General features: G+C 40.8%; 1 protein-coding gene across 1 annotated transcript in view; it reads left to right on the top strand.

Moving 5' to 3' along the window:
• The window catches only part of itga10 (integrin, alpha 10), a 108,202-nt gene that overhangs the window by 78,206 nt on the left and 3,415 nt on the right, over positions 1-26,581 (top strand). Inside the window, exons 10-28 of the mRNA XM_060921725.1 lie at positions 701-866; positions 3,884-3,957; positions 6,574-6,718; positions 12,677-12,825; positions 12,933-13,076; positions 13,185-13,388; positions 13,613-13,743; positions 13,832-13,998; positions 15,251-15,393; positions 15,484-15,594; positions 17,752-17,837; positions 17,965-18,106; positions 18,213-18,305; positions 18,412-18,488; positions 22,969-23,058; positions 23,950-24,034; positions 24,194-24,307; positions 24,487-24,594; positions 24,749-24,862. Of these exons, the coding sequence (XP_060777708.1) occupies positions 701-866; positions 3,884-3,957; positions 6,574-6,718; positions 12,677-12,825; positions 12,933-13,076; positions 13,185-13,388; positions 13,613-13,743; positions 13,832-13,998; positions 15,251-15,393; positions 15,484-15,594; positions 17,752-17,837; positions 17,965-18,106; positions 18,213-18,305; positions 18,412-18,488; positions 22,969-23,058; positions 23,950-24,034; positions 24,194-24,307; positions 24,487-24,594; positions 24,749-24,862 (2,343 nt within the window). The remainder of the gene's footprint in view (positions 1-700; positions 867-3,883; positions 3,958-6,573; positions 6,719-12,676; positions 12,826-12,932; positions 13,077-13,184; positions 13,389-13,612; positions 13,744-13,831; positions 13,999-15,250; positions 15,394-15,483; positions 15,595-17,751; positions 17,838-17,964; positions 18,107-18,212; positions 18,306-18,411; positions 18,489-22,968; positions 23,059-23,949; positions 24,035-24,193; positions 24,308-24,486; positions 24,595-24,748; positions 24,863-26,581) is intronic.

Genomic DNA, 26,581 nt, shown 5'->3' with positions numbered 1-26,581 from the left:
TTTTTCCATTAAAGATGTATGCTCAACAATCAGTAGACCTTTGCCTCAGATATCTGAGGCATCATTATTTCCCAGAAAAAGAATCGTTCAAAAAGTAATTGAAAGCCAAATATTACCATGACAGTCATGTCCATGGTGAGTGTATGCAAACTTCTGACCTCAATTGTAACACCTGAGGCATGTTGTTTAGATAATGAAGCTGAAATAATTGCTTAAACCTCTGTCAAATCAGTTGACATTCCAAGAACTTTCTTGAGCAAAGGCCTACTGTCGAAGTTTACTGAATACAGAAGTGGATGTTTCAAGGAGCTTTGCTTGGACAGTATCCAAGGTGACATAAAGGACTTCTGATTAGTGATAAATTTCCAGTAGATGTCTTTGCTGTGCCTATGAGTCAGTGATGTTCTCTCTGTCGGAGTCATGTGGGGGTGTTCTGGCTCCTTCTCTGCTCTTCCTACCACTGCTTTGTGAATTAATGCATCATATCATCTGCTTGACTCTTTTTGTAATGTAGTGCACATATTGAGTTTCTGTATGAGAACATTTGTTGTAATTCTCTAAAGTCCCTTCAGCTCTCTGAATTTAACATTTTCCCTGAAGCCAGTAGGAGTTTTATTGATTGAAACATTCTCAGAGCAGAACTACTTACCAAATATTCAGTTTCTGTTTGTCTCTCTCACGCTATCTTTTGTTGTCTTAGGTTTTAGGCCACTACATTCGCAGGCAGCAGGACCCAGAGACCTTTATTAATGAGATCAAATCCATTGCCAGTGACCCTGATGAGAAATACTTTTTCAATGTAACAGATGAAGCTGCACTGAATGACATTGTAGATGCACTTGGAGATCGAATCTTTAGTTTGGAAGGTAAGAGATAAATCAGCTAAGCAATAAACTATTGAAATTAAAAGCTTTATTATTTTTTACCACAATGAAAATGTTTGTATTTGGGGTTCTGATTAAAAAAAATAATAATTTCAAAACTCATCTCATTACATCTAGCCGCTTTATCCTGTTCTACAGGGTCGTAGGCAAGCTGGAGCCTATCCCAGCTGACTACGGGTGAAAGGCGGGGTACACCCTGGACAAGTTGCCAGGTCATCACAGGGCTGACACATAGACACAGACAACCATTCACACTCACATTCACACCTACGGTCAATTTAGAGTCACCAGTTAACCTAACCTGCATGTCTTTGGACTGTGGAGGAAACCGGAGCACCCGGAGGAAACCCACGCGGGCACGGGGAGAACATGCAAACTCCGCACAGAAAGGCCCTTGCCGGCCACGGGGCTCGAACCCAGGACCTTCTTGCTGTGAGGCGACAGCGCTGACCACTACACCACCGTGCCGCCCCTAATTTCAAAACTGTAACCCATAATTTCAAATCATACTGTATGTGTTTAAAGACCTTACATTAAGCAAAACAAAGAAACAAACACTGACTCAATGTAAAGTGTAAATGAAATTCATATTCAAATGCGCTTGTCAGCTTTGAAGCTCTGTAGGATAAATCAGGAAGAAACTAAGTGAATTTCCTGTTAATTGTTAAAAACACTGCTACCACATTAGATGTTGTTGGAGTCTGATTTCATTACAGGCTTAATATATGGCACAACTAATAAACATACTTTATAGACAGGTTACTGTAAGCAGAATGATATTCATATTATATGATAGTGGGTGTGTCATTTTTTATGAAGCTACAAACACCTTCCTCACTAGGCTGCCCGCAATGCCACTGATGCCAGTGATTCTAAGAGACAGGAAAGATGATGCCTTCATTTTAGAGGATGGGTGGATAAAGTTGGGAACTAAAAAGAGGGTCAGGGCATGATGCTTGAGCTAGGGCATGGCTGAAATTTTTCATGCCATTTTTGCCTCTCAGAAGAGGAAGGAAGGAAGGGAGGGAAGGTATAAAGATGACGAAAGAGTTATCTGTGAATATGGAGATGGCTGTTGGCACAACAGAAGGTTATGAGTAATCTGATTGTATAGATGAGAAAAGCACTGACCCTGTGGCCTTGGGGCAGGATTGCATAACGGTTTCAGTCATTAGATATTTTGTCATTTCAGGTATTACATAGAATTTACAGTGGTGCTTGAAAGTTTGTGAACCCTTTAAAATGTTCTATATTTTTGCATAAATTTGACCAAAAACATGATCAGATTTTCACACAAGTCCTAAAAGTAGATAAAGAGAACCCAGTTAAACAAATGAGACAAAAATATTTTACTTGGTCATTTAGTTATTGAGGAAAATGATCCAAAATTACATATCTGTTAGTGACAAAAGTATGGGAACCTCAAGGATTAGCAGTTAATTTGAAGGTGAAATTAGAGTCAGGTGTTTTCAATCAATGGGATGACAATCAGGTGTGAGTGGGCACCCTGTTTTATTTAAAGAACAGGGATCTATCAAAGTCTGATCTTCACAACACACGTTTGTGAAAGTGTATCATGGCATGAACAAAGGAGATTTCTGAGGACCTCAGAAAAAGCGTTTTTGATGCTCATCAGGCAGGAAAAGGTTACAAAACCATCTCTAAAGAGTTTGGACTCCACCAATCCACAGTCAGACAGATTGTGTACAAATGGAGGAAATTCAAGACCATTATTACCCTCCCCAGGAGTGGTCGACCAACAAAGATCACTCCAAGAGCAAGGCGTGTAATAGTCGGCGAGGTCACAAAGGACCCCAGGGTAACTTCTAAGCAACTGAAGGCCTCTCTCACATTGGCTAATGTTAATGTTCATGAGTCCACCATCAGGAGAACACTGAACAACAATGGTGTGCATTGGCAGGGTTGCAAGGAGAAAGCCACTGCTCTCCAAAAAGAACATTGCTGCTCATCTGCAGTTTGCTAAAGATCACGTGGACAAGCCAGAAGACTATTGGAAAAATGTTTAGTGGACGGATGAGACCAAAATAGAACTTTTTGGTTTAAATGAGAAGCGTTGTGCTTGGAGAAAGGAAAACACTGTATTCAAGCATAAGAACCTTATCCCATCTGTGAAACATGGTGGTGGTAGTATCATGGTTTGGCCCTGTTTTGCTGCATCTGGGCCAGGACGGCTTGCCATCATTGATGGAACAATGAATTCTGAATTATACCAGTGAATTCTAAAGGAAAATGTCAGGACATCTGTCCATGAACTGAATCTCAAGAGAAGGTGGGTCATGCAGCAAGACAACGACCCTAAGCACACGTCATTCTACCAAAGAATGGTTAAAGAAGAATAAAGTTAATGTTTTGGAATGGCCAAGTCAAAGTCCTGACCTTAATCCAATTGAAATGTTGTGGAAGGACCTGAAGCGAGCAGTTCATGTGAGGAAACCCACAAATATCCCAGCGTTGAAGCTGTTCTGTATGGAGGAATGGGCTAAAATTCCTCCAAGCCGGTGTGCAGGACTGATCAACAGTTACCGGAAACGTTTAGTTGCAGTTATTGCTGCACAAGGGGGTCACACCAGATACTGAAAGCAAAGCTTCACATACTTTTGCCACTCACAGATATGTAATATTGGATCATTTTCCTCAGTAAATAAATGACCAAGTATAATATTTTTGTCTCATTTGTTTAACTGGGTTCACTTTATCTACTTTTAGGACTTATGTGAAAATCTGATGATGTTTTAGGTCATATTTATGCAGAAATATAGAACATTCTAAAGGGTTCACAAACTTTCAAGCACCACTGTAATTGATTATTATACAGTGATCATTTAATATTTTAGCATGTTTGTTGTTTGAAAATTTTGAACAATAGGCTTCAGTGTATAATCTGTCATTCACTCTGCATTTATTTATGCAGTCACTCTGCATGACAGAGTTATTACTGATGTTATTGGAATGGAACGGAATGTTTTTTGTGCTGACAGGGACATTGGGATTTAATCAAAGTACCTTCCTCATGGAGATGTCACAAATTGGGTTCTCAACACATATTTTAAATGTGAGTATTCTTTACAAATTGACTTTTTTTTTTGGTTTGAAAACTATTGCCTTGTCAATAGTTCCTGCACACTTATAGCTATGTTGACATTTAGTATACTGTAAATACGGAAGTGATTATAGGAAATCGTGTGCACTGACTAGTCAAGAGATTCAGATTAATTTTCGATAATCACCTCCAGTGACTCAGTAAAATGGCAGCCAAGCGCTTCGTCACTGTAAATGAGGAAGAATTAGAAATTATTAAAGAAAATGCTGTTCCTAAAAGCACTAAATATGTTAGTAAGTTTGGTCTAAAACTATTCAAAGGTAAGGTAGGATTGTGATTTATTTTATCGATTTCAAAACAAAGTATTTCATGTGAGTCGGCGTAGATAAGTGACACAAGCCTGTGTGCATGCTGCAAGTCTGTGCGCATTACATTTGGATGCCTCTTTTGAAGATTGAAATAAACGATTTCTTAAATACGATTTTTAATTTTTTTTTTAAATAATCACTGGTATATCTCTACCAGAACAATTATCCACCTCAGTCTCAGTGAATATCGGTGAATAATAACCTTGATTTTATCTCGGTTATTATTCAGTGATATTCACCTTGGTTTCAGCGAATACAGTGGTGCTTGAAAGTTTGTGAACCCTTTAGAATTTTCTATATTTCTGCATGAATATGACCTAAAACATCATCAGATTTTCACACAAGTCCTAAAAGTAGATAAAGAGAACCCAGTTAAACAAATGAGACAAAAATATTACACTTGGTCATTTATTTATTAAGGAAAATGATCCAATATTACATATCTGTCAGTGGCAAAAGTATGTGAACCTTTGCTTTCAGTATCTGGTGTGAACCCCTTGTGCAGCAATAACTGCAACTAAACATTTCCGGTAACTGTTGATCAGTCCTGCACACCGGCTTGGAGGAATTTTAGCCCATTCCTCCGTACAGAACAGCTTCAACTCTGGGATATTGGTGGGTTTCCTCACATGAACTGCTCGCTTCAGGTCAATCCACAACATTTCCATTGGATTAAGGTCAGGACTTTGACTTGGCCATTCCAAAACATTAACTTTATTCTTCTTTAACCATTCTTTGGTAGAACGGCTTGTGTGCTTAGGGTCGTTGTCTTGCTGCATGAACCACCTTCTCTTGAGATTCAGTTCATGGACAGACATCCTGACATTTTCCTTGAGAATTCGCTGGTATAATTCAGAATTCATTGCTCCATCAATGATGGCAAGCCGTCCTGGCCCAGATGCAGCAGAACAGGCCCAAACCATGATACTACCACCACCATGTTTCACAGATGGGATAAGGTTCTTATGCTGGAATGCAGTGTTTTCCTTTCTCCAAACATAACACTTCTCATTTAAACCAAAAAGTTCTATTTTGGTCTCATCCGTCCACAAAACATTTTTCCAATAGCCTTCTGGCTTGTCCACGTGATCTTGAGTAAACTGCTGATGAGCAGCAATGTTCTTTTTGGAGAGCAGTGGCTTTCTCCTTGCAACCCTGCCATGCACACCATTTGTTGTTCAGTGTTCTCCTGATGGTGGACTCATGAACATTAACATTAGCTGATGTGAGAGAGGCCTTCAGTTGCTTAGAAGTTACCCTGGGGTCCTTTGTGACCTCACCGACTATTACACGCCTTGCTCTTGGAGTGATCTTTGTTGGTCGACCACTCCTGGGGAGGGTAACAATGGGCTTGAATTTCCTCCATTTGTACACAATCTGTCTGACTGTGGATTGGTGGAGTCCAAACTCTTTAGAGATGGTTTTGTAACTTTTTCCAGCCTGATGAGCATCAACAACGCTTTTTCTGAGGTCCTCAGAAATCTCCTTTGTTCGTGCCATGATATGCTTCCACAAACGTGTTGTGAAGATCAGACTTTGATAGATCCCTGTTCTTTATATAAAACAGGGTGCCCACTCACACCTGATTGTCATCCTATTGATTAAAAACACCTGACTCTATTTTCACCTTCAAATTAACCGCTAATCCAAGAGGTTCACATACTTTTGCCACTCACAGATATGTAATATTGGATCATTTTCCTCAATAAATAAATGACTAAGTATAATATTTTTGTCTCATTTGTTTAACTGGGTTCTCTTTATCTACTTTTAGGACTTGTGTGAAAATCTGATGATGTTTTTGGTCATATTTATGCAGAAATATAGAAAATTCTAAAGGGTTCACAAACTTTCAAGCACCATTGTATATTGTAAATATATCGCAATCCTAAATATAAAACTGCAGTAATTTTGATGGTGATGTTGTCACTGTCATAAGGACAGAGCCATACTACACTTTTCCAAGAGAGCTACAGGTCGCAGTACACTTGCCTTAGTCAATCGCGTCCTTCTATTAGGCAGATTTACAAATTATAATGTTGTTAATATCTGTATATGATGTTAGCATCTTTTGGCTCCTGTATTAGATTACCATTCAGTACACCTATTTGTGTAGATTCCAAATACAAATAGATAAATAATATATGAAATGTTCCAGGATTAAGTGAAGGAGTTTGTTTGGTTGTGTGAACACTGAAAGGCCCAATGCCTTTCTCTATTAAATGTCAGTTAATGCATTTTACATGGTGCTGTTTTCTAGGATGGGATCTTGTTTGGCATGGTAGGAGCTTATGATTGGGAAGGAGGAATTTTAAAAGAGGGTGTTGATGGAAGAGTCATGCCCCCTCGAGAAGCCTTTGAGGAAGAATTTCCTGTGAAGCTAAAGAATCATGCAGCATACCTAGGTAACTTTTCCATCATTTAACTGAAAACTCATCTCATTATCTGTAGCCGCTTTATCCTTCTACAGGGTCGCAGGCAAGCTGGAGCCTATCCCAGCTGACTACGGGCGAAAGGCGGGGTACACCCTGGACAAGTCGCCAGGTCATCACAGGGCTGACACATAGACACAGACAACCATTCACACTCACATTCACACCTACGGTCAATTTAGAGTCACCAGTTAACCTAACCTGCATGTCTTTGGACTGTGCGGGAAACCGGAGCACCCAGAGGAAACCCACGCGGACACGGGGAGAACATGCAAACTCCACACAGAAAGGCCCTCACCGGCCCCGGGGCTCGAACCCAGACCTTCTTGCTGTGAGGCGACAGCGCTAACCACTATACCACCGTGCGGCCCTAACTGAAAACTGTTTCAGGATATCACAAAGAACATTTCAAACCTCAAGGCTAATGAAATTAAATTTAGCTCAATCTCTGGCTTCAATGCTTTTTAGCCTACATGGTGCAAAAGGATACAGGTCATTTCGTCCAATAGTTAAGACATTTCGTCCAAAGCCTTTTTCAAACGCACTGTCAATTATTTTATATTTCAGATATTTGTTTGCTTGAAAAAAGGAGGAATTCTGAGTGGAATTTGACCGAAGCAAAGCACATTTTTGCAAAATGACAACAAAACCGGAAATGATGGGAATCAGTGAGTGTCAACTTCGGGCGCGCTCAGCTGGGGCTGCTTGTGGAGAAAGATCGTTTTCATTAGACCAAATTACATAGAAAATCTATATTCGCACTTTCCAGATATCCTTGGCAGGTGCAAGATAGGAGATATGATATCCAGATATGAGAAAACGTGTTTTTTTCAGTCTTTATATAGGCACACTGATGCCTCTTGATCATGTGCAGGTGAGCCCCATTAACAGCGTGCGTGCGATAGTCCGCTCAGGTGTACTCCGGACTGCGCGCACGCCAAGCGGACTCTCGCATGCGCGCTGTTAATGAGGCTCACCTGGACATGATCAAGAGGCATCAGCGTGCCTGTATAAAGACTGAGAAAACGCACGTTCAGTGCGAAGTATTACACCACGTCAGTGCGCATTACCAAGCCTTATTCTCCCGTGTAGATTCCCTGGGTTTCTGATCCTGTTTCTTGTTCTTAGTTTCTGTTTTTGTCTTTGCCTGATTTAGCCTGTTTGTGCCTCGCCCAACCTTTTGCTAGTTCCACATTTACGAGATTGTCTGCCGTTTTGGATTGTTTGCCTGTGTGTTTTCACAGTTGTTAATAAACATTACTTCTGCACTTGCATCCGTCTCCTACCGCTCTCTGACAGTGGGAGGTATATATAGGTTATTAGGTATATAAATCGAGGGAGACGCAGTTATAAACCTGCTTAATGCACTCCCTTAAATTAATTATGGTTTGTTTATATCTCGATCTTGTCGCACATATAAAATAATTGGTAGTGTGAATGAAAAAGGCTTTGATAGTTCTTAATGCACTCCCTTGAATGAATTATGGTTTGTTTATATTTTGATCTTGTCGCACAAATAAAATAATTTATAGCGTGTATGAAAAAGGCATTGGACGAAATGGTCTTTGGACAAAGTGTTCCGATCCCGTGCAAAATAATCAATTTGTGTATCAAATTTAAAGGAGATACGTAGAACCTTTTATTTTTAAATAAATTTCTGAGAGGATAGTATCTCCATCCTTGACTCATCTCATTATCTCTAGCCGCTTTATCCTTCTACAGGGTCGCAGGCGAGCTGGAGCCTATCCCAGCTGACTACGGGCGAAAGGCGGGGTACACCCTGGACAAGTCGCCAGGTCATCACAGGGCTGACACATAGACACAGACAACCATTCACACTCACGGTCAATTTAGAGTCACCAGTTAACCTAACCTGCATGTCTTTGGACTGTGGGGGAAACCGGAGCACCCGGAGGAAACCCACGCGGACACGGGGAGAACATGCAAACTCCACACAGAAAGGCCCTCGCCGGCCCCGGGGCTCGAACCCAGGACCTTCTTGCTGTGAGGCGACAGCGCTAACCACTACACCACCGTGCCGCCCCCCTTGACTCTTGTATGCTGCGTAAATGGGAATAAAAAATATATATTTTTTTGAGAGTTAAAATCGACCGCAAAGTTGGCATTGGAGCTGCCCCGCTGAGCCAGCCAGCCCTGAGTGCGTGACGTCACAGCGGTAACCGGTTTTAAGTCCAAGGCCTTTTACAGCTATAGACCAAAGTCATATCAATAAAAATTGATGATGAAAGTAAGAAATACCATCACCGACTTGCTCAACTAAGACTGATTTGACTTCACTGATTGTGGGTTGACTCTCATTAAAACAGGATAGGTGTTATAACTTATGCAACATACATGTACATGCATGCATTTTCACTGATAAAACGTAAAAGACTAATTAAATAATCAGATGAACTGAGACAATCACATTCTGAAGCAAATTAAATAATCTTATACCAGTAACTTAAATACACAATACAAGTTAGATGTATTAATCTAAATGCAGGTAAACAACGAGTGTTGTTTTTTTTTTAATCCAAATGAGAGTCGGAGCTTACCCGTCTGTGTTCTCGCTTTTTGAAGGCCGATCTTGTGGCCAATTGTTTTTGAAACAATCTGACTTTCAGTTGTTTGTTCAGTTCTCCATTCATTCACTTCTTCGACGTAAGGGCGAGATGGCAGCAATATCCAGTTTAGAAATAAGACGGCTGGTCCACTCATTCACTTTTCTACATACTGAGTACTCCGCCATTACTGCTCAACTCAGGCAATTACTAAAACCTGGGACAGAATGGGATGTCACCAGTTTTAGCAACAACCGCAGGGAGGTCACTGCCCGAGCGATATGTCCTGTTCCGTCCTGGGTTTTACCAACAACCCTCGGCTCACTCTGGGAGGACTGGTGCAACTGAACTCACTTTCCTTTTAAAAAATAAATAAAATAAATCCTTTTCTTGTAGTTTTCTTTTCCTTTAATTGTTAGTACTGCACCCTCTTTCAATACGGGCTTATAGCCAACGCTCCTCAACAGATCAGAGGTCTTGTACGAGTCTTCAGTAAAATGTGCAGAGCAGAGGAGAGACCACTTCATAGCCACCCAATGTGCCCGTGAAATTCTCGCAAAACGCGTCCAAATCTTTGCAGTTTGAACATTCTTGGGCCATGAATGCAACGTAAATCCACCTTCTGTAGTGTTGCTGCACCGGCCAGCAACACATCTACGTGGCATGGCGATAAATTAGCTCAAAATGGAGGATCGGAGTTGGAGTCAGCTCTGTGTTTTAGTATAGCGGAAATGGCGATGAGACCGATAGACTTCCTGCTGTGACGTTACGGGCGTCAAGGTCATTCACTCAGACCGCTACCTATATAAATCATTTTAATCGTAGAAATTACTATATTAGATTTATTGTTCATGCTTAAAACTATTCCTGTGCCATTCTTGAGGTCTCGAGGCATTTATAAACAAAAAGTGAGGCCATGGCTCTGCGTGTATGCTTTAAGGATGAAGAAATTCTTAAATTCTGAAACTGAGTGCAGCGCTGTGTGGAAACTCCTTTTAGCTTAGGAATGGAAGAAGGATGCAGTGTCTTCAGCAGGGTCTGGGAGGTTTTTTTTGTTTTGTTTGTTCTTTTAATCAGACTCTAAACTAGTTGAGTGGGATTGGATAGTGACGCATCACCAAAGGCACTCTTTTCCACTTCATGCAAAGTGATATCAAAATCTTAACATTCCATTAATGCAGAATAAATAAAAACAGACTTTTCCCAGCATAGTCTTAAGCAGTTGACTAGGATTGGCTTCATCTAGTCTGAAATATTTTCAAAGTACATTTAGCCTGCTTTCTTTACTGCCTGTCTGCATTTCCTTACCGTATGCCTCACTGTTTTATTTTCCACAGCCCAACTAGTTGACAACTCCCAACAGCAGCTACTTCAGAATGTACTTTATTATTCAATTGTACATTCCCTATTATTCTATACACATTCACTGGATACGAGCAATCGCATGCTCTAATTGGCTACTCTGCTACTAGGCTATCAGCTCATATACTGTGAGTAGAGAAAAATAAAATGGTGGAGCATGTTGCGTATTGCAGAAAATAAAAATGCTCTGTTTCTCAAGATCCAGTGAATGTGGATAGAATAAAACAGTTATTCCACTCAGTCTCGTCGTACATGGTGCTACGCACCTCATTGGCTATAAGCTCATGTACGACTCAATTTCATGGAATAACTGTTAAATATATGGGTCTGTCTCAGAAACTGGGTACTGTGGGGGTACCCCACTAAATATATTCACAGTCAATAAACTATATGATTTTGAATGGTGATGTTGGTTTTAATTTGAAATAAAATGATGAAAGAAATAATACAGATAAAACTAAATCTTTGATGTGAATACTCTATTCAGAATTTGGCAAAAATTCTGTAAATTTGTGGAAAAATGGCGGCTTGATCTGGGACATGATAAATGGTTGACTACATCGCATTCCCTTAAAAAGGTTGTAGTCCACTGAAAAGTCTACAGTTATCACTAATTGTATTTTAAGTTGTAACTTTATACACCTAAGGATTGGTGCGCTCACAGAACAATCATAACCGTAATAAAACATGCAAAATATTTGATCACCGTTGTAACTCCATTTTCCGCAGACCCAAAACCAATACGATCGTGTGTTTTGATCTAAACGGAAAGCCTCAGGGTCAAGGTCACTACCTCACCAAAAGTAGTAACTTAAAATCACTACGCCATATAAAAATTTAGTTATAAATCTGCGATTTTGTTTTTTAAAACGAAAGCTGAAAGTTAGGTATAGAATATGTTTCTTACAGAATATGTTACGATGGTAGCTGGTCTCGTATGAATTTCTGAGCTATAAAATGAGTTGTGGTCTATTGTTTACCGTAGCGTGTTATTTGTGTGCGGGGAAGGACACACATTTAACAATTTGCATGTGTAGAATGGAATTTTCCACTCCAACAGTTTGAAGTTGATCGTGCTTCCATTTGCGGTCTTTCTGTTACGCGGGTGATCTGTTCGGACGTTATCACTGAAAAGGTGAGTTTTGACAGTTTTATTTTGTTTTAGTTTTGCAGTATAAGGCAATAGAATGTTTCTTTTTCATCTTATTTTCATATTTCGTTGTGTTTGCGTATTTTTGGCCAATATTTTGCAACCATGGTCAATTTAGATCGATCTTTTGATAGAATCTACGGCCAGTCATTTTGCCCCGCCCCCGCCTCGCGCTCCGTCCGGTGTGGTAGTGATGTCCCGTTGCTTGCGTGCCGCAGCAGAGACCTGCGCGACCTTCAGCCAGTACAGTTGCTGTTCTTTTACCAGCGCCGTTATTCTCATCTTTCCGGTGTGTTCTTGATTTTTCCATTGTGTCCCATTTCGCCATATCAAATACCCAAAATGTATCATATTATTCATATTTAAGTGAATAATCAATTCAGTCATCATAACTTGGCATTTTTAACCCAAGCAATTAAAAAGAGGAAATTTATTCAATATTTTCACTCATCTGTGAAGGAGGGGCTTTAATTCTTCATGATGTAGTTATTTTATATGTCAATCAATTTTACAAAAACATTTGAACTGTAATCAAAAAAATTTTCCACAGTGGAGGCCAGATAAAGCAAGATACTATCTTTATTCTTATTAAACATGACAAAAGAAACATTGAGTGTTAGGTAAATGCAAAAAAAAAAAGTAAAATTAGAAAATTAATTTTTTGACCGTAATGTCCCAAATGAGAGACCAGTTTCTGAGACGGACCCATATATAAAATTTACTCAAGTAACTTTGAGTTACGTTAGCCACTATTCAATGTTTTGGGATTATATACAGCCTGAATATATCTACATGCATGTGTGTTGTTTATGTTTCTCTATTTCAGTGATAATCTTGGTTCTGTGTATGTTGCAGGTTATACTGTGTCCTCGGTGACAGTAGGTGATTGGAGGAGGCTGTATGTGGCTGGGGCACCCAGGTTCAAACACAAAGGAAAGGTAATTCTGTTTGACCTGAGTCTAGATGGAGATGTCAACATCACACAGGCCATTGAAGGAGAGCAGGTAAAATATTTTCATTCATAATTTCATTTATTCATTTATCTTCAGCCTCACTGAGTTGTTCCCTCTTCTAAATATTTCTTTTCGTCTCTGTTGTTCTCTCTTTCCAGATTGGCTCCTATTTTGGCAGCGAGGTGTGTGTGGTGGATGTAGATCAGGACGGTATAACAGATATCCTCCTGATTGCTGCCCCCATGTTCCTGGGAGCAGGGAACAAAGAGACAGGCAAAGTCTATGTCTACTGTCTAGATGGGGTAAGAAGCAGAAAGGGGAAAAAGAGGACACTCTTTACCTTCACGCAACTCTTTTCAATTAACATGTCAGAATTCCACACTTTTAAGGTCACTAAATGCTCTCCTTAGAATGGTTTTGCTCCGAATGGGACCCTACATTCTCAGCAGAAACCCCAGGATGCTCGGTTTGGTTATGCCATGACTGTGGCTCCAGACCTCAACCATGATGGCTTTTCTGACCTTCTAGTGGGAGCTCCACTGGAAGATGATCACCAGGGTGCGCTTTACATCTACCATGGCGATGAATTCTATATAAAACCCCATTACAAGCAGGTAAGATGATGAGTGTGTGCCACATATTTGTGTACCCAGTTAAGACATAAGACAGTTTAGTCCATTTTGTGCCTTATACCAGTATGTCCACAAGCTCATCACTATTTTTTTTATTCTTACTCAATCCTCACTGCTTCTGTCATCTATATCTGGCATTTCCTTTTCTTACACTCTTTTGCCATCTTATTCGATATTTCTGCCTGTCTCTTTGTCTCTTCCTGTAGCGTATCTCTGCCTCCTCTCTCTCTGCAGGCCTGCAGTATTTTGGCCGCAGTCTGAGCGCATTGTTGGATATGGATGGAGACAAACTGCTGGATCTGGCGGTCGGAGCTCACGGCAGTGCCGTCCTCCTCAGGTGCTCTACAACATCGGTACATGGCACAATTCTTTCTCCCTTAGTGTTTCCTACTCTGCATGTGACAGCTCACTCCTGTGTCTCCCAGGTCTCGCAGCATAGTGCAGATCAACATGAGTCTGTCCTTTCAGCCACACTCCATCAACGTCATACAGAAGAACTGCCACAGGGGCAGCCGTGATTCAGCATGCCTTACTGCCACCGCCTGCTTCCGGGCTGTGTCCCGTTCCCCAGGCTCACATGGCACAACCTTTGGTACTTCAACCAACTCCCAGTTTGACATATACACTCATTTAAATCTACTAAGTGTCTTATAAGCTGAAAATAAAAATTTTTTAAAATTTTGTTGATATTTAATTAATATATATATATATGTTATTTACCAGCTGGGAGGTCCGTATCGTGAAATACCGTGACCAAGGTCTTGAAAGTACTGAGCGAGGCCCTCTGGGCCGAGGTCAGTATTTAAGGCCGAGGTCACGGTATTTCACCATACGGACCGACCTTAAGCTGGTAAATAATATATTTTTTTTTTCTTTACCAAATTCTAACAGAAAACGAGAGTGCCCGAAAGAGAAAACCGAGCCGAGCCACCATTTTGAATCCTCATTCACGGCAATGCAATGTAAATGGCTTCCTCCTCGGTATACAAGTGCACTTCCATGGCAGGAAAAAAAACTACATTTTGCCGCCTATGTAGTCCCCTATTTATACAAATAGGAGTCATGCTGGTGGCACGGTGGTGTAGTGGTTAGCGCTGTCACCTCACAGCAAGAAGGTCCGGGTTCGAGCCCCATGGCCAGCAAGGGCCTTTCTGTGCGGAGTTTGCATGTACTCCCCGTGTCCGCGTGGGTTTCCTCCGGGTGCTCCGGTTTCCCCCACAGTCCAAAGACATGCAGGTTAGGTTAACTGGTGACTCTAAATTGACCGTAGGTGTGAATGTGAGTGTGAATGGTTGTCTGTGTCTATGTGTCAGCCCTGTGATGACCTGGCGACTTGTCCAGGGTGTACCCCGCCTCTCGCCCATAGTCAGCTGGGATAGGCTCCAGCTTGCCTGCGACCCTGTAGAAGGATAAAGCGGCTAGAGATAATGAGAGAGAGATGAGAGGAGTCATGCTCGGCGTTAGCAAGTTAGAGGTTTTTAGCTTTCTCCTGAAATGTTTTATTTTATTTCTTCTTCCTCAGGGTAGTAAAACTCGCTTTCGCTGTGAACACTGTCGTTATCGCTATCCATGCTGTAAAATGAATGCTATTCTCCTGAGAAATGCGAAAATAAATGTTGACAAAAATTGCTACTATGTTTGTTGTTGTTGTGAACGAGCAAGTCGCCAGAGGTCCGTAACTGGGGTCCGTACCGTAGGATACGGACCCGCTCGCCAGCCAATCAGAGCGCAGGATTTGGACCGCGAAAAAAATAATTATTATTTATTTTATTCACCTTCTTTAGCAACTATGCATGAACTCTTTACATGCACTTTGTATTCTTCAATTCCTGGTCATTTTTCAGATCTGCACGTGGGGGCTATGTTGGATGACAGAAAGTTGTCTGCACGTGCTTTGTTTGATGCTAACTCTCAGAGGCAGATACTGACAGGGGTCAGAGTTGAAGTAGGAAAGTCTACGTGCCACACGCTGCCCTTCCATGTATTTGTAAGTCCATACAATTCAGACAGACAGACAGATAGACTGATTATTCTTGTTTCTTTACTGTTTCTGGATATCTGCTTGTTTGATCAACAGGACACAGCAGACTACATCCGACCAATCAGTTTCTCCCTGAACTTCAAAATCAATGACACGGATAGTGGCCCAGTGCTCGATGAAGGCTGGCCAACCACACTTAAGCAGTCTGTGAGTTCAGTGTATCTCCAATCTTTATGCAAGCCACTTAAGAGAAGACCATTAAGTCTCAGCCCTTTACTTATAGCCCTGTGTTCATAGCGGCAGCCTCACAAAGCAGCTGGAAGTCAGTTATTTTTAATAGGAGTTAGCTACTTATAGTTACAGGAGGCCAGATGAAACAAACGTGGTTTAACTTTATGCACTTTTGAAGCAAAGCGATGACAATTAACTGTGGAAGTATTTTTCCCATTAATTTGTTAACACATTCATTCATTTAGCTTCAGTAACCACTTTATCCTGGTCAGTATCATGGTGGATCTGGAACATTAGATTAGATTAGATTAGATTAGATTAGATTAGATTAGATTAGATTAGATTAGATTAGATTAGATTAGATTAGATTAGATTAGATTAGATTAGATTCACTTTATTCATCCCACATCGGGGATGAATAAAAGTATAGAAAAATTGCCTTATTGAGAGGCTCGGAAAAATTGCACATTACAGGTAGACTCTGTATATATACACACATATATACATAAATTTTATATATATATATATATATATATATATATATATATATATATATATATATATATGAGTGATTCCACGCTTATGGGTACTGAAATGGGGACATGAACTTATTCACCTAAAACCATTTCTTTTTTTACCATCAGGTCACAAAACATGTAATCTTTAATGAATGATATGTTAAAAGATAACTTTAATTTTCTGAGATGTAATAAAAACATATTTATATGCCAAAGTCAAGCCTATGAGTTCCAAAATGATGTCTGTTACATTACTTCTGTTACAATTGTCCATCTCGCGTCTGTTACAAATTAATTACAATCTAGCTATATACCATGTTAATCTTATTGAAAGAATGTGTATGTTTATTCTACTACACATGTTTATTAATTATATTTGCTAAAACATCACCTTCCTATGTTTCAAAAAGTAATTCTACATTGTTAAAATTGAGAATATATATGTCCACAACACTTCTGTTACGTTCTGACTTTGGCATATAAATGTTTTTATTACATCTCAGAAAATTAAAGTTATCTTTTAACATATCATTCATTAAAGATTACATGTTTTGTGACCTGATGGTAAAAAAAAGAAATGGTTTTAGGTGAATTTTTAAAAATAAGTTCATGTCCCCATTTCAGTACCCATAAGCGTGGAATCACTCATATATATATATATATATATATATATGCATAAAAATAGGGCGGCACGGTGGTATAGTGGTTAGCGCTGTCGCCTCACAGCAAGAAGGTCCGGGTTCGAGCCCCGTGGCCAGCGAGGGCCTTTCTGTGCGGAGTTTGCATGTTCTCCCCGTGTCCGCCTGGGTTTCCTCCAGGTGCTCCGGTTTCCCCCACAGTCCAAAGACATGCAGGTTAGGTTAACTGGTGACTCTAAATTGACCGTAGGTGTGAATGTGAGTGTGAGTGGTTGTCTGTGTCTATGTGTCAGCCCTGTGATGACCTGGCGACTTGTCCAGGGTGTACCCCGCCTTTCGCCCGTAGTCAGCTGGGATAGGCTCCAGCTTGCCTGCGACCCTGTAGAAGGATAAAGCGGGCTAGAGATAATGAGATGAGATGCATAAAAATAGTTTAGGGCCTATATTATTGCACATAATAATTGCATTGATGAGAGATGGCAGAGGTAGTAGTGGTGAAGTAGTGCAAATTAAACGACAAACAGGTTATTGTTGCTACGTTACAAGTTGTGGGTCTTATACAGTCTGACAGCAGTAGGTATGAATGACCTGCGGTATCTCTCCTTCTTACACCGTGGGTGTAGCAGTCTACTACTAAAAGACCTGTTTAAAGCCCCCACAGCCTGATGTAGGGGGTGAGAGGGGTTATCCATGATTGAGGTCAGCTTGGATAACATCCTCCTCTCACCCACCACCTCAATGGAGTCCAGAGGACAGTCCAAGTCTCAGCCAGACCTTCTGACCAGTTTATTAAGTTTCTTCCTGTCCCTCTCTGAATTTCCACAGCCCCATATGGGACGCTGGTCCATTACAGGGCACCTTACACACACATGCGCACACACACATATTGTACTATCCAGGCTGCCATTGTGAACACAGGTATCCTAATACTGAAAACAGTACAGAAGATCCTGTCTGGCCATGTGTGTGTTTGATAGATTCCATTTTATAAAGACTGTGGAGAAGATGATGTGTGTGTTACAGACCTGGTTTTGAAAGCCCACATGGACATCAAAGGAACAAGGTAATACTAACAGGCTCTTGAGGTAGCCTGAACAAGCAAACAATTGTTTAGGACCGAATAATAGAAAGCCTGGGTTTGTAATGTTGTGTCAGTGTTGTATGAAGGTTAATCTCTTGTGCGCTGGCAGGCAGCAGCCTTACGTGATCCACAGTCCTCGAAGACGCCTGGCTGTGGAGGTTCAGCTCCAGAACCAGTTAGAGAATGCCTATAACACCAGCCTCATTCTTTATTACTCCAAAAACCTGCACTTCAGCAGCCTAAGTATACGGGTAAACACACTTCTGTTTCCAAGAGCATGTGTATTCCTTATCTACTCCGGTGAGTGATTACAATTAACTAAATGACAATGAAATTAAAATGTTCTCTTTCTCTCAGGAGGATGGCCAGTTTAAGATCGAGTGTACTGGACTGAGTTCCAACATTCACTCTTGCAATGTCAGCTATCCAGTCTTTCGCTCTGGGTCCAAGGTGCAATCTCCACTTCTGCTGCTCATCCTTATTGTCTGTTCAAACAGCTGTTTAAACTCATCTCATCCCCTCCTCTTATCTCTCATTCTCTCTTTTTTTCTATTAGGTGAACTTTATGTTGGAGTTTGAATTTAGTTGCACATCTCTTATCAATAAAGTTCAAATGAAGCTAGTTGCAGCAAGGTAGATGCACACACGCGGGCACGCACGCACACACGCAGTACTGTACAACAATTTTAGGTATATGCAAATAAATGCTGTAAAGCAAAGGTGCAAAGGAACAAATACTTGATAAAGAGCAATAAACTAGCCAAAGTCAATATTTGGTGTAACAACCAAGTAGTATCAGGTTCAATTTGTGCAGTTTTATAAGGAAATTAACTGGTAGGCTTTACTAAGCATTTTAGAGAATCTGCTACAGTTCTACTGGGAAATTCTTACTGTTGCACTTGCTTCTTTTTTTTGCATGCGAATCCCAGCAACGGGGCGGCACGGTGGTGTAGTGGTTAGCACTGTCGCCTCACAGCAAGAAGGTCCAGGTTCGAGCCCCGTGGCCGGCGAGGGCCTTTCTGTGTGGAGTTTGCATGTTCTCCCTGTGTCCGCGTGGGTTTCCTCCGGGTGCTCCGGTTTCCCCCACAGTCCAAAGACATGCAGGTTAGGTTAACTGGTGACTCTAAATTGAGCGTAGGTGTGAATGTGAGTGTGAATGGTTGTCTGTGTCTATGTGTCAGCCCTGTGATGACCTGGCGACTTGTCCAGGGTGTACCCCGCCTTTCGCCCGTAGTCAGCTGGGATAGGCTCCAGCTTGCCTGCGACCCTGTAGGACAGGATAAAGCGGCTAGAGATAATGAGATGAGATGAATCCCAGCAACATTCATTGTGTTGTTTTTTTTTTGTCTGAAAAAAAGCAGCAGAATTCATTATATTTTCTGGTCTGTTATATACAGTAACATGTTGCTTTCTTTACTGACATCCATACATTATTCTGTAACCCTACATTCACGCCAAACACGGTGAGAGCGTCACAATTTGTTCCGGCTGCCCTGCCAGCAATGCTGGTAAATTCATGAACGCGCTGTGATGTAGTTGAAATAGGCAGTTATAAGGTCGTTCTTGCAGACTTTATTTAAAAGGCCCACAAAACAAACATGTGCCATCCGGTATGTCATATCTCATCTCATTATCTGTAGCCGCTTTATCCTGTCCTACAGGGTCGCAGGCAAGCTGGAGCCTATCCCAGCTGACTACGGGCGAAAGGCGGGGTACACCCTGGACAAGTCGCCAGGTCATCACAGGGCTGACACATAGACACAGACAACCATTCACACTCACATTCACACCTACGCTCAATTTAGAGTCACCAGTTAACCTAACCTGCATGTCTTTGGACTGTGGGGGAAACCGGAGCACCCGGAGGAAACGCACGCAGACAAGGGGAGAACATGCAAACTCCGCACAGAAAGGCCCTCGCCGGCCACGGGGCTCGAACCCGGACCTTCTTGCTGTGAGGCGACAGTGCTAACCACTACACCACCGTGCCACCCTGTTTTTGTTTGATATTTCAAAAATATTGTATGAACATTTTGGCACAAAATTGATTCCATAGGGTGGCATTTCATTTTTAGTTTGAAAACTAATGTTTGAATACATAAAACATTTTGTACTGATGTCATAAAATAGACATCTTTAACAAAACGTACTAAAAAAAATAGGGTGCCTAAGATTTTTTGCACAATACTGTATATAGACACATGCACAGTTATGGGTACATAAATAAATTTATGCTACAGTAGAAGTTCAGAAATGCATCCGCAACTCAGATATGTAAGGAATAAAACATGATCTGACATGCTGTTCTAGAAAAATAATTAACAGTCCACAATCCAATGGTACTGTATGATGCAGTTATCCCCACGGACCCAATGTGTTTTATTCCTCTTATGCCACAGCAATTAGAAAATGACTAATTTATAAAAATGGTAAAGAATGACAAGCCATAATCTGAACCCTTTGGAATTACATTTAATGTTGTGGAATGTCCCTGAGAGCTAATGAGCTAATCTGATCATTTACGTATATAATAGTAACTACAAGAACTTAATACGGCATTAGAAAATGCATTGTTATGTTACAGAGAAAGTGAAAAAGTGTTCTCTTCTGAAGACTTTTTCATGGTGGAAAGTTAAAAGAAAGGCTTTAATGGACTTTCTCAGACTCAAGATCACGTGATCTGAAATGGGTAAACACAAATCCAAAATGGTGGTTGCTAATTGCTCTACGAGTGCGGCCAGTGATACAATTTGGGCAAAAGAAAAAACTCGATAAAATGACAAAAACGTCCACGATTATGATTGCAAATCATCTTTCAAAGTGTGGTAAACGAAGGTTTCAGTGCTACACAACTACCAAGCAATGCAAATTCATTTGTACATTTTAATAATTTCTTCCCTCCTGAAGTCTTTTATCGCTCAGAAAAGAATGAAACGATAGACTGCTATCAGTTGAATTATTATTGCAGCCATAAGCTGTGCAATAATGTACAACCCCGATTCCAAAAAAGTTGGGACAAAGTACAAATTGTAAATAAAAACGGAATGCAATGATGTGGAAGTTTCAAAATTCTATATTTTATTCAGAATAGAGCATAGATGACATATCAAATATTTAAACTGAGAAAATGTATCATTTAAAGAGAAAAATGAGGTGATTTTAAATTTCATGACAACAACACATCTCAAAAAAGTTGGGACAAGGCCATGTTTACCACTGTGAGACATCCCCTTTTCTCTTTACAACAGTCTGTAAACGTCTGGGGACTGAGGAGACAAGTTGCTCAAGTTTAGGGATAGGAATGTTAACCCATTCTTGTCTAATGTAGGATTCTAGTTGCTCAACTGTCTTAGGTCTTTTTTGTCGTATCTTCCGTTTTATGATGCGCCAAATGTTTTCTATGGGTGAAAGATCTGGACTGCAGGCTGGCCAGTTCAGTACCCGGACCCTTCTTCTACGCAGCCATGATGCTGTAATTGATGCAGTATGTGGTTTGGCATTGTCATGTTGGAAAATGCAAGGTCTTCCCTGAAAGAGACGTCGTCTGGATGGGAGCATATGTTGCTCTAGAACCTGGATATACCTTTCAGCATTGACGGTGTCTTTCCAGATGTGTAAGCTGCCCATGCCCCACGCACTAATGCAACCCCATACCATCAGAGATGCAGGCTTCTGAACTGAGCGCTGATAACAACTTGGGTCGTCCTTCTCCTCTTTAGTCCGAATGACACTGATTTCCATAAAGAACTTCAAATTTTGATTCGTCTGACCACAGAACAGTTTTCCACTTTGCCACAGTCCATTTTAAATGAGCCTTGGCCCAGAGAAGACGTCTGCACTTCTGGATCATGTTTAGATACGGCTTCTTCTTTGAACTATAGAGTTTTAGCTGGCAACGGCGGATGACACGGTGAATTGTGTTCACAGATAATGTTCTCTGGAAATATTCCTGAGCCCATTTTGTGATTTCCAATACAGAAGCATGCCTGTATGTGATGCAGTGCCGTCTAAGGGCCCGAAGATCACGGGCACCCAGTATGGTTTTCCGGCCTTGACCCTTATGCACGGAGATTCTTCCAGATTCTCTAGATCTTTTGATGATATTATGCACTGTAGATGATGATATGTTCAAACTCTTTGCAATTTTACACTGTCAAACTCCTTTCTGATATTGCTCCACTATTTGTCGGTGCAGAATTAGGGGGATTGGTGATCCTCCTCCCATCTTTACTTCTGAGAGCCGCTGCCACTCCAAGATGCTCTTTTTATACCCAGTCATGTTAATGACCTATTGCTAATTGACCTAATGAGTTGCAATTTGGTCCTCCAGCTGTTCCTTGTTTGTACCTTTAACTTTTCCAGCCTCTTATTGCCCCTGTCCCAACTTTTTTGAGATGTGTTGCTGTCATGAAATTTCAAATGAGCCAATATTTGGTATGGAATTTCAAAATGTCTCACTTTCAACATTTGATATGTTGTCTATGTTCTATTGTGAATACAATATCAGTTTTTGAGATTTGTAAATTATTGCATTCCGTTTTTATTTACAATTTGTACTTTGTCCCAACTTTTTTGGAATCGGGGTTGTACCATTTTGAGCTATAGCTCAGACTTCGTAGTTCATGAATACAGATAATCCATACAAACACATGAGGCATGTAGGCGTTTGTTTACCCATTTCAAACCACATGACCACAGCGCTCCAATGGAGCCGAGGAGGTCTATCTCTGACTGTTGCAGACTTAGAGACTCCTTCAATAAATATTAAATAAACGTTCTTATCACAATATCAATACTCAGATGCGTTTCTGTGTTAAGTAACATTTTTAAAAATCAGTTTATTATTGGGTTTAAATGGTGGCATGTCCACCTATTGAGTTAGGTGTTATTATAGAAATGATAACATATCAGAATGAGCACATTAACATAAACATGTGGTTTGAAACAACACCTTCTCCTCCAGAATCACCAGAGACTCTAACAGTGCTGTGGTATAAAGACTATTGCAGCTTGATATAATGCATGTAAGAGGCTGACCAATACAGACAGTTGAATGTGAATTAATGTTATTGGGGTTAAGTACAGATACTAACGTGCATGTGTTTGGTCACAGTGACAGTGTAGAGCAAGAGAAGACTCTGTTCGACAACACAGTTCAGTTACAGAGTATAGTTCAGTACAAGCCTGATCTCTTCATCACCAGGTTAGTGACGAATTCCCTCTAAAGTCACTTCGACTCAAATTGGTTGGTGCGCTCTCGCTGGATTTGATTGTACATGTTTTTCCTTTTCTGTTGTTTTGGTGCATATGCTTATAATAGCACTTGTGTTTTATTCACTGTTCATACTCTTAGACCATAAAAGTGTGATGCCAGATTTCCTCACCTGCCATAACAATGTTTTTGGAAAATGTGAACTGTGCTTTCATAAACTGTATGAACCACTAAGAAAACGCTATGTATTTTAAGTGCAGTATTTCATACACTACCGTTCAAAAGTTTGGGGTCACCCAGACAATTTTGTGTTTTCCATGAAAAGTCACACTTTTATTTCCCACCATAAGTTGTAAAATGAATAGAAAATATAGTCGAGACATTTTTCTGGCCATTTTGAGCATTTAATCGACCCCACAAATGTGATGCTCCAGAAACTCAATCTGCTCAAAGGAAGGTCAGTTTTATAGCTTCTCTAAAGAGCTCAACTGTTTTCAGCTGTGCTAACATGATTGTACAAGGGTTTTCTAATCATCCATTAGCCTTCTGAGGCAATGAGCAAACACATTGTACCATTAGAACACTGGAGTGAGAGTTGCTGGAAATGGGCCTCTATACACCTATGGAGATATTGCACCAAAAACCAGACATTTGCAGCTAGAATAGTCATTTACCACATTAGCAATGTATAGAGTGGATTTCTGATTAGTTTAAAGTGATCTTCATTGAAAAGAACAGTGCTTTTCTTTCAAAAATAAGGACATTTCAAAGTGACCCCAAACTTTTGAACAGTAGTGTATATGAAGTGTAAAGTTCATAAAAAAAAAAAAATTGTGCAAATACTCCATCCCTCATGCTTTCTCTTGGTTTGGTCCTGTGCAGTGATTCCAATCTAAACCGCTATGAGGTCCATCCCACCAGGACCGTATCAGAGGGGACAGGACCTGAATTCTACACAAATTTCAGGGTATGTGCTATAAATAATGCGTAGTTATCGATATTAATCGATAATTCAGCCTAATATTTGTATATAATGAAATCTGTCTTTGTTTTGTGTGTTTGACAATATCCTCATTCCCAAACTGATGAATACGAGTTATGTGCGTGTGGTTATGTGTGTGTTTAGATACAGAACCTAGGCTGTTATGCGGTCAGCAATCTGGAGCTGAGTGTCAGTTTACCCTCCGTAGCTGCTGCAGACAGAACTTTCGCTTCTGTAGTGGATGCTTTCTCTCACAATGTGAGTGTTAACTTGTGAGTGTGGGTAGTGGCAAGGTATTATCTCTAAATCATGAACAATAGAAGGCGACACACATGCAGTTTAACGTTTGTTTTAATGTATACAGAGTGCAGTTATGTTTGCAGTGCAGGTAATATGAACATATGGGATTGTGTGTGTGTGTGTGTGTGTGTGTGTAGACCTCTGGTGTAAACTGCAGTATTAAGAGTGAATTAGCCCAGCTAAAAGCTTCTCAGAGAGACGTGCGTCCACTTCATCCTGATGACATGAAGAAAAATGAATTTTTAGTAAGAGACATTAACTTATTTATTCACCCCTAAACACTTCACATTTGATATGGTCAATGCAGGGAAACACATACTTTTATATAAACCTGCTACTATGTGACATTATTATTATTATTATTGTATTCATGTGTGGGTATTAAATATGTGTGTGCAGAACTGCAGCTCTTCTTGGTGTGTAGAGGTTGTGTGTCAAATCCAACAACTGCTGAAGGGACAAACAGCCGTTATTCGCATCACTAGAAGGGTGCATGATAACTTCTTCAGACAGGTAAGGAGCACACACCAACATACACCTCAAATATAGTTAAAATATAAATATATGTTTGTCAAAACCTGTGTACAATTCCAGTCTGGGCGGCACGGTGGTGTAGTGGTTAGCACTGTCGCCTCACAGCAAGAAGGTCCTGGGTTCGAGCCCCGTGGCCGGCGAGGGCCTTTCTGTGTGGAGTTTGCATGTTCTCCCCGTGTCCGCGTGGGTTTCCTCCGGGTGCTCCGGTTTCCCCCACAGTCCAAAGACATGCAGGTTAGGTTAACTGGTGACTCTAAATTGACCGTAGGTGTGAATGTGAGTGTGAATGGTTGTCTGTGTCTATGTATCAGCCCTGTGATGACCTGGCGACTTGTCCAGGGTGTACCCCGCCTTTCGCCCGTAGTCAGCTGGGATAGGCTCCAGCTTGCCTGCAACCCTGTAGAACAGGATAAAGCGGCTAGAGATAATGAGATGAGATGAGAATTCCAGTCTGGTGAACAGAATTTTAATATTGCCTATACTGAATGAGGAAGCCATGTCCTAAAGGTTAGAGAAGCAGCTTTGGGACCAAAAGGTCGCCCGTTCGATTCCCTGGACCAGCAGGAATGGCTGAAGTGCCCTTGAGCAAGGCACCTAACCCCAACTGCTCCCCAGGCTGCTCTGGGTATGTTGTATGTCGCTCTGGTTAAGAGCGTCTGCTAAAATGCCTGTAATGTAATGTAATTGAAAAATATACATACAATGCTGCCAAATTAAGGCACCTCAGTAGGTGGTTGTTCTCCTATTCTGATGTCACTGGTGTGCAGAAACTGCCCAAAAATGCTACCTACCTACCTGCCTTTTGTAAAAGTCATTCACTACATTTACATGCACAAAAGATTCTGGTTTTTCACCTTATTTCGAAAAAGACAGTATTCCTATGGCTAATAAAAAGGAATATTCTGCTAAGATTCAAATTTCCATACATTTACCTTACAAACCATTGTGTACTTGGTTTGCGTACGGTATGACGCACAGAGCTGACCGTAAACAGGCAAGAGGCTGTGTGTTGCAAACTGCCATAAAAACCCCAACAGAGACGTATATTCTGAATGCACTGTATACATGTCCAAAGAATGCTCCAAAAAATCCGAATATCATCAGCATATCCATCCATCCATTATCTGTAGCCGCTTATCCTGTGCAGGGTCGCAGGCAAGCTGGAGCCTATCCCAGCTGACTATGGGCGAGAGGCGGGGTACACCCTGGACAAGTCATCAGGTCATTGCAGGGCTGACACATACAGTGGTGCTTGAAAGTTTGTGAACCTTTTAGAATTTTCTATATTTCTGCATAAATATGACCTAAAACATCATCAGATTTTCACACAAGTCCTAAAAGTAGATAAAGAGAACCCAGTTAAACAAATGAGACAAAAATATTATACTTGGTCATTTGTTTACTGAGGAAAATGATCCAATATTACATATCTGTGAATGGCAAAAGTATGTGAAGCTTTGCTTTCAGTATCTGGTGTGACCCCCTTGTGCAGCAATAACTGCAACTAAACGTTTGCGGTAACTGTTGATCAGTCCTGCACACCGGCTTGGAGGAATTTTAGCCCATTCCTCCATACAGAACAGCTTCAACTCTGGGATGTTGGTGGGTTTCCTCACATGAACTGCTCGCTTCAGGTCCTTCCACAACATTTCCATTGGATTAAGGTCAGGACTTTGACTTGGCCATTCCAAAACATTA

The sequence above is a fragment of the Neoarius graeffei genome, chromosome 5, assembly GCF_027579695.1.
Source record: "Neoarius graeffei isolate fNeoGra1 chromosome 5, fNeoGra1.pri, whole genome shotgun sequence".
Classification (NCBI taxonomy): domain Eukaryota; kingdom Metazoa; phylum Chordata; class Actinopteri; order Siluriformes; family Ariidae; genus Neoarius; species Neoarius graeffei.
The sequence above is the reverse complement of the archived record's forward strand: the minus strand, read 5'-3'. Positions and strand labels throughout refer to the sequence as shown.